Raw genomic sequence first — 16,279 nt, 5'->3', positions numbered from 1 at the left:
ACAAGCTGTGCAGCCAAAAAGTAAAAAAAAAAAACAAAAAAAAAAACATTATAATATTAATTTCCAAATGAAATTTTAGTACTCAGAAAAGCAGGATGAGGCTGTGAAAGGTTGAGGATCACTTGTATCCTTATATGGTGAATTACAGCCACCAAGCACAGGCTTCAGAGAAAAGGGACTTTTTCAGTCGCTTTCATCTGGAAAATGTAAGAGCAGAATTCCCTGCTGGCTGCCAAGTCCTTCCTCACCCCAGTGAAAAACAGAAAGATTTGGGGGTTTGACTATTCAGATGATTTAGAAGCATGGCAACCTTCAGAAGAATATGAAACTTTCGCACGTTTTTTTGCTCGTTGATTTGTTTAGATTAGTTCTGATAATGTGCTACTTGTTTTTAAAAAAATAACCACAGGTGTCTGCAGTGCTGACTTCGTTGAGCACAGTGTGGGCAGGGCGGATGTACTGTCACCTTATTTCAGGTTAAGTGACAGATGTGAGCGCCACACAGCCTCACTTTCCGCTCCTGGTTCTTTCTCTCCTTTGAACTGCATGCTTTGAGCAAACTACCATCTTCTCCCAGTATCCACAGGGGATTGGTTCCCGGACTCCCATGGACCGAAATCCGTGGGTGCTCAAGTTCCGTATTAAATGGCGTAGCATTTGTACATAACCTACGCACATCTTCTCGTATCCTTTAAATCATCTCTAGATCACTTATAACACCTAGTACGGTGTAAATTCTGTGTAAATAGTTGAAAGTCCAATGTAAATAGTTGCCCTAGTGCAGCAGATTCAAGCTTTGCTTTTTGGAACTTCTGGAATTTTTTCTTTCTGAATACTTTTGATCCGTATTTGGTTGAATCTGAGGAGACGGAACTGGAACCCTCAGATACAGAGGCCCAACTGTGTTTAATTTCTGTAAGCCTCAGTCTCCCCATCGGTAACATGGGGAGTACACTTATACCTCCCTCAAAAGATTAGAGGTGACGATTAAATGTAAAACACTTGGTATAGCACCTGGCACATAGTGAGTCTTCAGATGTTTCAGAAATTAAATATTTTCCTGTACGTAGGGTTAGCATTCTGGTGGGGTCCTGGCAGCAGAGGCCGAGCACTGGTAAGCACAGAAGCTTGGGTTAAGGTTCTGGTATGAGCCAGGGCGTGACCTACTCTCTGCCCTTGGACGTGTCCCAGGGAAGTGGCGGCCACCTACTCATGCTAACTTGGCAGTTGTTGGGATTGCCTCTGGCATACACTCTTAAGGGTGTTTCACAATCCTTAGGTCATTTTTAGGTTTGTCTCAGGAGTATGGATTAGAGTAGACTGAGTCAGGAGGTCCTTTCTAGAACTTCTCCAGGAGATGGTCTGGGGCTCACTCTGAATGTGTTTATCCTAAAGGGGTCCTCCCAGCTAGCAAAGGACATGCCTGCTGAGGCTTTGGTCCACAGGTTGAGCTTCTTCATCTATAAAATGTAAATAACATCTTCCTTTTAGAGTGATTGTGAAAAGAAATTGAATCCTACTAGCTAGGACTCCAGCAATTGAGGTACCTTAAGCAAAGGAAGGGGGAGAAGGGGAGGCTTTATTTAAAAACAAAATGAGCATATATTGATGTCTTATGAAACCCATGCAGGGGCTGCAGTTGGGAGTCAGGAACAGGACGGAATGTGGACGCCGTGGCCACTGTCTCTTGTGCCTGTTCTGCCTCAGCTTCGTTCTTCTCTCACCCTGAGACCAGCCTCCTCTGGTCCTTCAGGCCACAGGCCAGAAACACTGGCTGCCGGTGCCCCCAGGAGTGAGCCTCCCGGTCTTCCCTTCGTCCTTGCCTGCCCTATTCCAGCTGCATCAGATACAGACCCTTAACCCCGAGACCAGGAATAGGAAGGTTGCAGCATTCGAATGAGGCTTCCCGAAACCGATTCCTGCAGCCCCGCATGGGAGGCGGCCATGAGGGGCGAGGCAGGGCTGGGCTGGCAGGTCCATGGAGCCCACTGGACGGAAGAGGCTCAGTCTTAGGCCACACATTAAGCCACTGGGGAGTTTGCGGCTGTTTATCCCGCCAGGTGTTCTCTGCATTTCTTGCATCTGGGGTTTGATATCTTTCATCATTTTGGAGCGTCTTACCCCACCACCATTGTTGCGGTGCTCTTTCAGTGGCCCTGCCCCCTCCCTGTGACTCTGTCTTTGGAGGGTCTTGTGCAGGAGAGAGTGTCGCCCCCGCCCCCAGCAATACTGGATCTCTGTGGTCAAGGCGTAGAGGGTGAATTCTGTTCCTGTCCTCTGAGTGGATGTGGGCCCTCGCCTCTCGAAGGCAGGGCTTCTGCCTTTCCTGCAGCAGCTGTGCTCTCCTGGGCCTGCCCTATTTCTGTGGATTTCACAGGGTTTACTCTGGCTCTCCTGCCCTGGGATGGCCCTGTCACCTCAGCTCTCCATGCATCCAGGAGTGATGCTCTTCCCAGTTTTCTACATCCCAAGTGAAAGCTGGAAGTCCTAGGAGCTTTAAGACATAAGAAAAATATTCGTGACCTTTACCACCAGCCCAAATGAGAAAATTCAGAAACTCTGGAGAAGGGTGGAGCCACCAGTCTGTTTTGTTTTGTTTTTAAATATTTATTTTCTTTTTGGCTGCATCTGGTCTTAGTTGCGGTACGCGGGCTCTTCCTTGTGCCGCGCGTGCTCAGTAGTTGTGGTGCGCAGGCTTAGTTGCTCCGCTGCATGCGGGATCTTAGTTCCCTGGCCAGGGATCGAACCCGCGTCCCCTGCATTGGAAGACGGATTCTTAACCACTGGACCACCAGGGAAGTCTCCACCAGTCTGTTTTTAACAGACTTCCCGTGTAGGACGCCTGGCGTGTCGTCAGTGCTGAAATGAGCAGTGGCTGTTGCCGGCTCTTCTGCAACCCTCAGATGGCACGGAGGGCAGAGGGCAGCTGGCTGAGGTTCCCGTGAACACATGCTGCGCTGGTGGGATTCCAGTTGCAACGTGCCCACCTTACTCACTGTTCCTTGGCAGCCCAAAGAGCTGATTTCCTGTCCTTTGGAAGCACGTCTCACTGATTCTTCAGTTTCCCGAAAGGAGATCCCAGTCATCCAGACTTGGTGGGGGAGGCACTAATTTTAGTTGCTTTCCCAAAGCGCTGCCTGGATCTGCCCCTCCCGGTGGCTCCCCTCTGTGCCCCCGCCCTCACACCTGTCCACCTGCTCACACACTCACTCTCGTCCTCCCACACACGGTCACTCACACTCCTCTCCCACCCCCTCAGCTTGGCTCTTCTGTCCCCGGCCTCCCTGTGTTCATGGACAGGCCAGCTCCCCCTTCAGGGCCTTGAACGTGGAGGCCCTTCCCCTGGGGCCTTCTTTCTTGCATTCAGATCTCTTCTTTTCAAACTCACCTGAGTCTGTCCTTCCATGAATTCTGCCCCTGCCTCCCAGGCATTTTGTTTCTCAGAATTTGGGTAGCATTCAGGTATATCTTATCATTTTGACCAGGATCCTGCAAGTAGGCCCTCTGTCACCTGAGAGTTTGTAATCTGGTTATATTCCCTTCCAGATGACCGCCCTTTGGGAGGGCCTTTGAGTGCTTCTTTACTCCTGATTCAGCAGGATGCCCCAGGCTCACGTTAACAGTTTTTGTCCCAGACCTGGAATCAGCCATTTCTTCAAAATCCCCTGTTCCTTTTAGTGGAAAATGCGTTTAGAGATCATAGTCAGGGTAATATAGGGAGTCCTAGGGAGGTTAGTGTTTCAGGACTTTATTAAAGTTGTTGCTTTTGAGTTTTGCTCTGTCCGAAAGAATCTTGACCCTTCCAGTTCATATTTATAACCACCTACTCCCCAGCTTTGTCACTCCAGCTATATGGGTAATAGAGGTCATGCAGTTTCACTTAGTATCTTCTACAATATAAAGCACAAGTAATTTCATTATGTGCAGTATCCATCTTGACAGGAAAAGCAGTGTTTCCAGTCAGTACTTTTTACCTGTCCACATCCGTTTAATAGAATCTCAGCCAACTATATAGGAATTATTCTAAGATAAATACCCACTAGAAAAATGAGCAATAAAATACAGATGTTGAATGAATGAATGGAACGTGTCCCACTAATATAGGAATATGCAGACTGAAGCAGTGATAAAGTACCATTCTTTAACTGCTGGATAGACTGATTTTTAATATAGGTGTAAAATATTTTTAATAGGGTGTAAAGAAAGGACATTTTACACAGTTTTGATGGGAATGTAAGTTTGTACAATAATAGGGCAATTATGTAGCATCTATCAACATAAAAAATGAGCATGTATCTTTGACCAGAATTTCCACTCTTTGAATGCTAGTCTCCATGTGTATGTAACAACACGTGTGTACAAAGATATTCACTGATCCATTACTTACAATAAAAGAGAAATTGTAAATAAGTGCTTGTCAATAGGAGGATGGGTATATAAATAGTTATGATTTTACTGGAGTAAATTATGACATCAAAAGAACAAAACAAGAACAGGCAAGCTATCTATACCAACAAGGGACAACGGCCTTGATGTTTTACAAAGTGAAAAACAAGGTATAGGACAGTATTATGTACCAAACCCATTTCATTTATAAAGAAACAAACCTGCATGATTTGATATGATAATTGGAAATAATTTGCATACTTAATATTTTTGCCCTTTCTTTAAAACAGCTTTTAGAAATTAATTGGACAGGACTGACTAATCTTCTCGATATCCCCGGATTGAAGTAAGTACTCTGTCACGTCCTGTGGGTAGCTTGCTGGTGGTGTCATGTGCGTTTCCAGTGTCGCGAAGACGACACAGATGTTTGAGAGCTGTGTCTTCCGAGCATGGTCCATGCTTTCTGCGCGGGCTCTCTTGGGCTCTGGTGTTGTCGCCCCGTCTGAGGCTCTGGGTCAGAGCTGCATGAGAGCCCTGTTAGGACTAGATGGAGCCTTTTCATTAGTCATGAGATGTCTTTCCAGTTTTGGTGTTTTAATATCCCAGAAAATTAAAGAGAACTTTAAAAAGTTTTCAAGCTTAGATGTTTCAAAAGTAGCCTTTTCTGGAATCTTTTTGAGCTGTGCTGCGCCTTCCCTTTCTGCGTTATGTGCCTTGACCCGTGCCTCCCTGGAGGGGTAGGTGTCAGCCCTGGACCTGGGAGCTGCATCGTGTGGCTGGGAGGCCCTCATTGTTCAGTGTACCCTAGTGTCTGAAACACGAGGCAACCTTCCACCACGAGCATGTGAAGCCCTTCAGGGCTTGTCCCGCCTGTGAGAGAAGTGATGCTTCCCAGTCGCATCACAGAGTCCATCTGTCCTCCAAGGTGGAAGGCGGTGGCAGCAGACCTGTTAGCCACCTCTGAGCAGGAAGGTCTGAGGCTGCAGCCACCAAGCCTGCTTCTGCTGGTTTCACTGTTGCATTTGAAGGTTAAAGTGTGTTGCTTGTTGGTTAAAGTTACATATGTTTCTAGTGGACACTGCTAATCTGTGGGGGTTTTTTCCCCCTAAAATAGCTTAAAAATTGAAATACGAAAACCTTGGTTTCAATCTGTTTTTTTCTCTTCCCGTGTATTTGTTTATGCCCTTGAAATGGCCATTAGAAAGAATTTTATTTTGTTTCATTATAAGGGAAAAATTAAGACTACACTGAGGCATAGTCATAACAATAAAAGTCTTTTTTAGGTGCTGTGGTTTATTGGATATAGAAAAATACTGTTATCTTTAAAAGATTTTTGGAACGAAAGGAAAACTTTAAAAGAGTTTTGTTAAAGTGTTGATTAGGATTCTTGCTTGCAACAACAAACCCAACTTACCTGGTCTTCATTAAGTGAGTAAATAATTGAGTAAACAAATACTGTTTTTTAGAGACAGTCTATTCACTCATCCGACAAATGGGTACGGAGTGCCTGCTGTGAGTGCCAGCCGTGGCCATGAGCAGAGTGGAGCCTGCACCCTTGGCTGGTGTCGCCGAGAGGCCTGTGGCCCTGTCGGGTAGCCAGGCACAGCCAGGTGCTGGCGTCCACAGGACGGCTCCTGACTCTGCTTTTCTGTGTGTGGCTTTGTTGCCAGGCAGACTCTTGCTGTGAAGTAGCAGCTTCTAGCTTCTATTCTACACGCTCAGCAACCTCAGTTGGAAAAAGAACCTTTTCCCACGAGTTCCAGCAAAAGTTCTAAGGTTGACTTCTGTTTGTCTGCCTGTCCTTGGACAGACCCTCCTGGTTCTGAGGATCAGGTTGGGCCTCGTGCCCACGCTGAGAGGAGGCAGAGAAGTGCTTGAAGAAGCTCCAGTGAAGGGGGGTGGGCGGGGGGGGGCCTCCCAAGGAAGGGTTCCAGAAGTCGGAGGAGAGGGTGCTGCTTAGCTGGCAAAAATGACAAATCCCTGCTGTCGTTTAGTGTAGAAGAGTGTGGTCTGCTTTCCTCCCCTCTGCGTCCTGGGAGGGGTTTGTCGAGCATCTGCCCTGCAGGCCGTGTTGTGCTGGCTCCCTGTAGAGAGCCAGAGGGCGGGCTCTGCCGCATGAGCCTGCAGCACAGCTCGGGGGTCAGTCCCAGAGCATTCAGTTAGAAGGGAGAAATGCATGCATACTCGCACGACGCACACATACAAATACAGCGCCATTTCATTGCATGATTTTATATGAAGGCAGGCTCTTTTTGTATAGTAATAACTTCCAGCTGTTGTTTTATATATGGGTTTTCATATATACAGTGTATAAAACCTATTCTTCTATATTCATTATGTATAGGATTGCATTTGTCATTAAAAGTATCAATATATACTCATATATATTAGAAATACAGACGGAAATAGACACACACCATTCAAAAATGAGACTATGGTATAAAAGAGATATGGTAAAATACCCCTTTTAAATTATATATATTTATATATGATACATAATTATGTAAATTTTATGTGATACAATATACACATATCTACTTAACGTAAAACTTGCGCTACTGTTTCTCAAAGATTTTGTCAAACAGCTCACAGCTGTGGCAAGCCTTGTCTTATAAAAATAGATATTTAATAACTTTGAACCTAACATAATGAAATCTTGCGCCAAGCTTTACAAAATGAACATCTACATGCTCTATCCATTGACTACAAAACAGAATCCAAGGTATTATAAAGTAGCAGTGATGCCTGAATCACTTTACTTTACCGCAAATTTTAGCTATCCTTACGATTTTTCAACGAAGAGCCATAAACTGAGTGTTGAAGGGATGAAGGTTGTGACAGAAACAGAAGTAGGGTGATGAGCAGGGTCGGTTCCAAAGGACCAGAAGGGTGGGACACAGTGGAAGCTGTTCTGTGTGCTGAGCCCCAGCGTAGTCAGGACGAGCAGAGCGGCTCAGGGGATGCCCAGCCCCACTTGGGAGCCCGCGGGTGGGGCTGCCTGGCTGAGCCTTGTGCTGGCACCGTAGGCGTTAGAGAGAGGTGAGGCGGTGGCCGACCACCATAGCAGCTAAGGGATTCTTGAAACATTTATGTCATCAGTGAGGGGTCTTCTGTTTCAACAGATTTTCAATATAAACAAAACTGGTACTTCTGCAGGGAAATGCCTGAAGTCAGACTATGCTTGGTCTTAACGCTTTGAAGGGCCACCTCATCCTCTGCTTGGTGAACACTGATCCAGTGTCTGCCGGCTTAGACCCTCTGAGTCCCCCTGGACTGTTAGCGCCTGAGTAACTGGCCTCTTCAGCAGTAGAGTGGAGCTGTCTGTGGGTGTGTGGTTTGTCTTCTGCCCATGTCGGACTGAAAGGTGCTGTGCTGCGGTTCCGCATCTTGGCCTTGCATTTGGACCCCCAACCTGCAGTGAGGCTCAGTTATCACTCAGTGAATGACCGCACTTTCACTGTGTCCCAGTGGATGTTCCGTGTGTAGTTACTTTACATCTGCGTGTTCATAATGTTAACATCTGAGAAGTACTGGCAAGAAGTAAGGTTCTTTTAAAACTTTGCACTTCTGGCTAAAGGTGTCCTTCTATAGCAATGAAACTTGGTTTACGTATGCCTTCAAAAGTGCTGTCACACATACGTTGCTTGATTCTCACATTTACACCAAAGAATAGACAAAAAGCATATTGAAAGTACATTTGTTTCTTTAGCCTCCACAGTTTTATTCTTGCTACTGAGATCTCTGTGCAGTGGTGTATAGTATTTCAAATTGACTACAGTATTCAGTACCCAAATAAAGTGTGAAGAAAGAATGAACTGTAAATTCCTTTACTTCATTGGGACCTCTGCATATATATCAGGAAAGATACATTTAATGTAATAAACATGGAATGAGTAAATAAATGGATGCTTGTTTTGGTATTCTCTGTACTTTTATGGGTGTTTGAAATAGTTTATGTTAAAAAAAAGATTTATTTAAATGTATCTTACTTATTCAATATTAAATCAGTGATAAAGTTATGTGGAAATGTATGAGATGTTATTTAGGACGTTGTGAAATATAGCCAGAATAGTATCTTGTGTTCTCAGAATAAATCCCACATAATCGTCACTGTAGCAGTACTGCATCTAAAGTATTAAACTGCTGGCTTTAAATACTGTGTTAGAGGGATTAGCTCCGCGCTGTCAGTGGGATACTGTGTCATGTCTATGCTAAGTTCACTGTTAACAGGAGATAACTAGTATTGGAGTGTCTGATAGTTGGTTTGTTTGTTTTTTACCTCCCACCTAACAGTGGTTTGTCAGATACTATCATTTTGGACATAATATCAAACTACCTGGTGCTTCCCAACCGAATCACAGTTCCTCTCGTCAGCGAAGTTCAAATAGCACAGTTGCGGTTTCCTATACCAAAGGTAAGCATCCGTTCATTAACACTTACAGACAGACTGGAGGAACTCTTCACATACTTGGGTGTTGTGACTTCTTGTATTTCTTCTAACAGCAGCCTTGCCACATGGATCTTGATGCAGTAAAGGTGGTCTGTCCTGCCCCGTTCCTTAGGAGATTGGCTAAGGGGCATCTGGCCGAAAACTTTCAGAGACTTGAGGACAGTTCTTAAACCTCAGCTGTGAACCTCAGAGCTGCTCATAGGGATTTAATTCTGCAGATATCATTGCAAGTTGTAAAGAACAGCTATGACAACTTATTTATTGCCTCAGAAAGCACTTCCTATTTGTATGTATCAAGATGTAACAGTTCAGCCTAAGCTGGGAACGTTGTACAAGCCTCCTCTCAGATATGACAAAGTGGGCATCTTTGGGGGTCATTCAGTGAGGGATGTGGCAGGCACGTCGTTAGTGTTACAGCTGCCCTGGGTGGGATGGAAGGGCATGGCCGGGGCTGAGTCACAGCCCTGGGGTTAGGCAGCAGCTTCACTTTGGGAGCATATTCCTTGGTGTGTCTGGGCTGCAGTTTCTTCATCTGTAAGTTGGGGTGATGCCCTGCACACAGAGGCGGGTCACACATGTTGGAGTCACCTTCGTTTGAGTAAACTAAACAACCTCAGTCTGAGACTGTGAGAGCCTGCTGGCCAAGGACGTGGAATCCTCTGCTGGGCACAGAGCTGGAGGGTTGGCCCCAGTTAGCAAGGGCTTCTCCCCCCTGGGCTTCACCCCACCCGTCTGGTCTGACCAACCTTGGGCTCCAGAAGTGGAGTGGGCAGCCTGTCACATGGTGTCTGGTCCTAGTTCAGTGTTTGTTTCCTGAAGTAGAAGTGGCCAGCCTTTCCCCACTGCCCGTTACTCTTTCTAGGTAAATTCGATCTCAGTAACAGTGCACAAACCAAGAAACGTGCATGAGCATTCCTGTATTTTTTCAAGTAACAACACCCCAGTCATTCATGCCCAAATTAGTTACATTGTTGGCATTCAGCAGATGTGATGGGACACCATGTATGAGACAGGGATGTCTTTCTTTCCTTAACTTAGGATTCTTATCTCTGGAAACGCAGGCCTGCCTTTCCACATAGAAATCCCCGTGCTCCTAGGCCATTAGGCTTTGTATTCTCTGAGTACAGGTGACCATCTAAGCCTGCCCGGATCCAGCCTCCCTGCTGCTCAGATATGTTTGTTGCCACATTATCTAAGCTTTAGACCTGTGAAAATATAAGCCAGGGATTTTGTTTTGTTACGGTTTTAAAAGCGTATTTATCTGTAAAGATGTCTATCTTTCTATGCTGGTTGGTTCAGAAATACTACCTGGTAATTTTTTTAAAAGTGTTTTGTGATGTAGAATGCTACCCTCCTAAAGGTAACTTTACAGGTTGTGTTTGCCTTGAAAGAAATATGAGTGGAGGTTTTCAATTTTATCAATTAAACAACATTTTTGAAAAAGATAACTATGTTAAGCCTGTGAGTCATATGTATCTCAGATTTTCAGTTTCCTATCCATAAAATAGGTTTAATGACAGTATTTCACAGGATTCTTGTAAAAATTCAGTGAAGTAATTGGAAAGTAATTGCATATCAAGGACTTAGGAACAGTCTCGTGCATCCTGTAGTGCCAGTTATCACTTGTTATCACTGCAGTTACCACTAATGTTACAACTACCGAAACACAGGACTGTTTGATGACCCGTGAGGCCCTGTGCCATCTGACCTCCTGCCGTCCTGCCCTGCCCAAGTTGGGCTCCTGGGGTCCCTGGGGCACAGTGCCGCTCTGGGACCCCCCGTCCCAGGAGAAGTCTGCAAGAGGTGGTGGCTCACGCTAGCCGCTCCTGTCTCTGGCTCCGGTCAGACCCCTGGAACCCCGTTGTGCTGCTCCTGGCATCACGTGTTTGCCTTTTTTGCTCAGGGAGGAGGAGCTGCCTGTTCCCTGTGCACAGGCTTCGCTCCGTGTCTGTTGGGTGAGCCAGTGAGCAGTCTGCTCTGTCTTCCTTCTTTCCAGGGTGTCCTGAGGATACACTTTATTGAAGCTCAGGATCTTCAGGGAAAAGACACTTATCTTAAGGGACTTGTCAAGGGGAAGTCAGACCCCTATGGAGTGATTCGAGTTGGCAACCAAATCTTCCAAAGCAAGGTCATCAAGGAGAACCTCAGTCCAAAGTGGAACGAGGTGTACGAGGTGAGAGAGTGGGTGCTGCTGCCGTCCCCCCTCCACATTCCTGTTCCACTCCTGCTGCGGGGTCGTGGTGTGCTTATTTAGTTCAGGGTAATCTCAATTCTCTTTGCTTTCATTTTCCATTTTTAAAACTATTGTACCTTGTATCCCTACCTCACACAAAATTTTAAACCTTAATCGCATCAAGCTATCACAGTAAATAATTAGCCCTTAATACACATAAACGTATTCCAAAATGAGGTTGATTATTTACTGTTTTGTAAATTTTCATTTAATACATCTGGACATCTCTACATGTCAATAAATATAGCTGTTCACTTGAGCAGGTACCATCATGTTTTTACTCAGAGAGATCTGGGCTTTTGGGTTCATTGTAACCAGTGCTGTATGAGTGTCGTGGGTTTTCTGCATTTGGCCAAGTTTTCCCCACATTACGCTCCTCAGAGTGGAATTGCTGCATCACAAGGTATGCGGTTTGGAAAGAACTGAGAAGTGGTGCAGTTTATACCCATCAGCTTCCCGTCCTCCCAGCCTGGTCTGTTGCCAAATCTCTCAATCTCGGAGTGGTGGTGAGTGGAGCACTTGCGGCCGCCCTGCAGCCAGCACTGACCGGGGCCGCTGCTGGAGTGGAGAGACATCCAAGTTTGTGGCCCCCGGTAACTGGGGACAAGGCGCAGTGGCTCATGGCCGTGTGCGTGGATACAGGTCCCTAGCAGGGACCCTGCCATCCAGAAGTGTGTCGGGTCCGGCAGCGGGGACCTCAGTGCTGTGCAGCTGCTGCCGCTGACTGCAGTCACGTACTCAGTAGACACGATACTGGTGAATGTGAGATAACTGTGAGCTGCTACCTTTCAGGCTCTGGTCTATGAACATCCCGGACAAGAATTAGAGATCGAGCTCTTTGACGAAGACCCAGACAAGGACGACTTCCTTGGAAGGTAAATCCTTCGTGACTGAGGAGAGCGTAGACTCTTTTTCTTTGATAATCACTGTTAAACATGTAATATAACTTCAAAAACAGGATTATGTACATGTTATGTGTATGTTAAAATGGCTCTTAGATGTAGCGTTGCTTCACCTTAGATTTCTTAAAACACGTTTTGTTCCTAAAACATTCACATTTGAGTAAGAAAAGGAAAGCTGCTAGATCTGTGTCCATCATAGCAGCCACATGTTGCTATTTAAATTAAATTGATTAAAGTTAAGCAAAATTTAAAATTCATTTTCTTAGTTGTGCTGCCCCATTTTAAGTGCTCAGCAGCCAGGCATGGCCCCCAATCCAGCCCAGCTCTCCAGCCTTTACACCACGCAGGCAGGTGTGCGCTAGGTTATAGAAACAGGTTTTTTAACTTTTGATTTGTTATTGGGTTATGGGGGCGGGGAGTAGATAGTAATTTATATTGTGCCTATATACTGGAAAAGCAAATATTGACCTGTTTGCTTAAATTGAACAACCTGTACAGCTGAAAAAAATACCAAAAAACACACTTTAGCCTAATCTTTATTATTTAACTGAATTTCTTGTGGCAAAAAAGATATAAGGATAGATGACATTGGACAGGTCTGGCTTCATCAAGAATGGGCTGTGTGTTAGACTGTGACCTCAGAATTCATTCATGAGACAGTTTAATGAGGAGCAACCAAAAGATTTCAAGCAAGGCAGTGAACAGATCAGACCTGCATTCCAGTGAAGCCACTGTTAGGTTAGGTTATCAGGGACTGAGACTGGGGACTGGCCGGCCTTCAGGAGGCTGTTGGGATAGATCAGGAGAGAGATGTCAGGTCTGACCTGGGGCAGAGCTCGGGGGCAGAGAGGAGGGGTGGCTGCAGAAGAAGGGGGTGTCACTGTCCCGTCCTGGTCGCCTCTGGCTCGGGGGGCCAGCTGCATGCTCCCAGCAGTGCAGGATTATTGGGGGAAATGGAACGGGCTGTCGGGGACATGCCGAGCATGAGGCAGAGGCCTCTGCCGCCACAGAGACGCTGGTCATAGCTGAGGAGCGAGTCTGGGGAGGCAGTCAAGGCCTAACTGAGCGCGCAGGTGGCTGAGCCGGCGCGATGGGCAGCAGCTCGGAGGGCACGCCAGGCCCAGGGCGGAATATGCCTGCACATTTGGGGTGCGTGTGAGCAAGACCAGCCCTCCCAGCTCTGACCGCAGCTGTGCCTCGCCGAGTGTTCCTACCTCCCCGCTCTTCCCTACCTCGCTTCACTCTCGTGGGTGGAAGCTTGGGGAAGCTTTTGGAAGAAGTCTGTTTCTTGACAAACTAGCATTTTGTTGCATTTCTGGAGTACCTTTTCATAGACTAATGCTTAAGGTTATTTCAGTTGTAAGAAGTGTGTTTCTATGTTCTAAAGTTGTTGTATTGTTATTTCTATAGTCTTATGATTGATCTTATTGAAGTTGAAAAGGAGCGCCTTTTAGATGAAGTAAGTTTCCTTTGAGTATTGTTCTATTTCATGAGTGTTGACAGAGCACCTGCTGCCACCGCCACCTGATGGTCTGAGAACTTAACATCCGCTCACAGACGTTGAGGACTTAGGCCTTCTAGTAACAGCAAAGTGAAAAGAAGTCAGCACCTACCAGACACTCGAAATTCCTGAGGATCCAAACACACACCAACTTTGTTTCAGGCAGGCACGCTCTCCTTCGGAGTCAGGGCAGAATCTGGGAGAAACTCCCCAATAACAGGCATTTTAAAGATAGTTGGAGTTCACAGCAGAGCTGGCACAGTGCCGTTGGTGAGAAATTGTCCCATGAAAGATACCCACAAATACAGTGTGAATTGACAGCAGCAGACGTACTTCAAGCAAGATATTGCTATCAGAATAAAAAGGATAAAAAAGGAAGTTTGTGGTGGCTTCTAAAAGATGGGTAAGATTTGGATAAGTAAAGTGTAATTAACCAAATCACTGCTGAGATCTGCTTTCAAAGTAACATGTTTCCCTTCCCATGCACGCCAGACACTCAACAGGTATCTGCAGGTTATCATGTTGTGTGCCAGGTGCTGTGTGCAGTGACGGACAGGGCAGACAAAGCCCTGCACTCGGGCAGTCTCTTCTTAATACTGAGTGTTTGGGGACCATCCTCGATTAATTGCTCTGTGGCTTTTAAGCTGAAACAAGTGTATACTAATTATTAGTATATAGTGATGAGGAAAAACAGACCTGTTAATGTGTCTGATATTGAAATTCAGACTTGGGATCAATGTTATATTCTCTCTTGGCCCATAAATTCTATGGAAGTCCATACGTAGAAGCCTGACAGTGTTGGGTGGTATAAGAGGACATTTGAGTCCTTGCGTGTGAATCGGGGGTGGAATTGGGAGTCAGTGAGTTAAGACACGCAAAGCGGCCACTGCTGTCGGTGTCTGGGGCCAGCAGCTGGTTCTCAGGCCTGGAGCTAAAGGTGGCAGGACTCAGGCCTTCTGCGTTTGTGGAGACTGTTCAGTTTGCGTGTGTGATCCAGGAGGACTTTGGCTGAACTGTCTTGCTTTCTCTGCAGTGGTTCACCCTGGACGAGGTCCTCAGAGGAAAGCTGCACTTGAAACTGGAGTGGCTCACGCTCATGCCAGACGCTTCAAACCTTGAGAAGGTGCTGGATGGGGTCCCATGACAGCCTGCACTCCTGATCGCTAAGATTAGTACCTTTAAACTGTGCTGCTGCTCACTTAAAAAAAATACAGCAATCATTTTGACTCCTGTGCTGTAAATCACTACAGTAGTACCAGGGATAAATTAGAGATAATGGAATTTTACAGGTCATTCTCACCTGTTTTATGAGATCTTTAAATTTTGTGCTTGATTATTGTATAGGGATTTGAAGAGCCACAGGTGACCCGAGTGCTTCGTTTGATTGATCTGAATAGAATCTTATGTTCATTCTCTCTGTATTGCATATATCAGATGCTTATTTCTCCACTTTTCTTATTTTCTTGAGGATTATAGACATAATCAGGAAGAAATAGTCAGGAACCTTGGAAACCCACCTACTGAAGCTTTTTCCTTTCCTTGTAGGTGCTGACAGACATCAGAGCTGACAAAGATCAAGCCAATGACGGGCTGTCCTCCTCGCTGCTCGTCTTGTACTTGGACTCAGCCAGGAACCTCCCGGTAGGTGCCTCCGAGAGAGCCCACTGGGTGCTCGTTTCCTGGCAGTGGATCCTGCTGTGTTCAGCCGCGCCCACGCCGTGTCCCCATTCTTGTTGCTGTGTTTTCACTTCACTCCAGTCCAAGAGAGCAGCAGTGGAGACGGATACGTGTGCATTTCCTCCATGAGTGTAATTTTATGTTTACATCTTACTGGTTTATCCAGGATGGTCAGAATTATCTTACATGTTTTAAGAAGAAATCTCCAGTACATAGGAAAAGAATACACCTAGTAGTTAGAGAAGAAGATTTTCTGTAGAGAATCACTAATTATTAAAATGCAGTGCCTAAAGATGAAAATTATATCCCTTTGGCATCATCCTGGAAGTAGCACAGCAGGGTGACGGGGCAGCGTTGGGTGATCCCCTGCACACACGGCTTCTGGCCCAGAGCAGTGCCTCTCCTCGTGGGCGTCAGAGTCATTTCACTCTTAGAAAAACTGTAGAGAACAGTTTTTATAGACAACGACTAGAAGTGTGGAGAAGGGTTGATCAAGCCCTGGTGTGATGCTCGCCTCCACAATGAGGCTAGTGTGCTCGTGATCAGTGTTTATCGTTTTGATAATGTTTTTTTTTGCTTGTTTTTGTTTTTGTTTTGTGGTACGCGGGCCTCTCACTGTTGTGGCCTCTCCCGTTGCGGAGCACAGGCTCTGGACGCGCGGGCCCAGCGGCCATGGCTCATGGGCCCAGCCGCTCCGTGGCATGTGGGATCTTCCCAGACCGGAGCACGAACCCATGTCCCCTGCATCGGCAGGCGGACTCTCAACCACTGCGCCACCAGGGAAGCCCTGATAATGTGTTTTGAGTGCCTATTCACTTGTTCAATAGATGGCCTTCCTTGTTCCATTTCACTGTTGGAGGCCAGTTTTGTTGAAAGAAAGACAGCTACCTCCAGGTGAAAGGTGTTTCCTCCTGAAATGATACTGGTTCCAGGTCACCCAAGTGCACCTGTAGACAGTCCCCCAGGGTGTGTCCTTGGTGCCGGTGGACGTCTGGGCATCTCACCTCACTGTGATCGCACCATGCTGTTCCTTTACCTCGTGAAATGCACACCCTGATTCTGTTTAGCACCTCTCAAGGGTTTAAAATTGTGCATTACTTGGGCTTTGTTCACAAGCAGAGTCAATGTAT

The 16,279-nt window shown here is 46.1% G+C and overlaps 1 protein-coding gene across 4 annotated transcripts in view; it reads left to right on the top strand.

Annotated features, from left to right (window-relative positions):
* ESYT2 (extended synaptotagmin 2) overlaps positions 1-16,279 on the top strand; it is a 77,286-nt gene that overhangs the window by 39,871 nt on the left and 21,136 nt on the right. For all 4 annotated transcript variants that reach the window (XM_029233167.1, XM_029233165.1, XM_029233166.1 and 1 more), the window contains exons 7-13: positions 4,677-4,732; positions 8,680-8,800; positions 10,833-11,009; positions 11,862-11,944; positions 13,382-13,430; positions 14,506-14,595; positions 15,018-15,113. In XM_029233167.1, coding sequence (XP_029089000.1) covers positions 4,677-4,732; positions 8,680-8,800; positions 10,833-11,009; positions 11,862-11,944; positions 13,382-13,430; positions 14,506-14,595; positions 15,018-15,113 — 672 coding nt within the window. The remainder of the gene's footprint in view (positions 1-4,676; positions 4,733-8,679; positions 8,801-10,832; positions 11,010-11,861; positions 11,945-13,381; positions 13,431-14,505; positions 14,596-15,017; positions 15,114-16,279) is intronic.

Source organism: Monodon monoceros, unplaced genomic scaffold (genome assembly GCF_005190385.1).
Source record: "Monodon monoceros isolate NGI ecotype Baffin Bay Population unplaced genomic scaffold, NGI_Narwhal_1 Super_Scaffold_2, whole genome shotgun sequence".
NCBI lineage: Eukaryota > Metazoa > Chordata > Mammalia > Artiodactyla > Monodontidae > Monodon > Monodon monoceros.
Note: the sequence above shows the minus strand (reverse complement) of the source record. Positions and strands in the feature narration are given on the sequence as shown.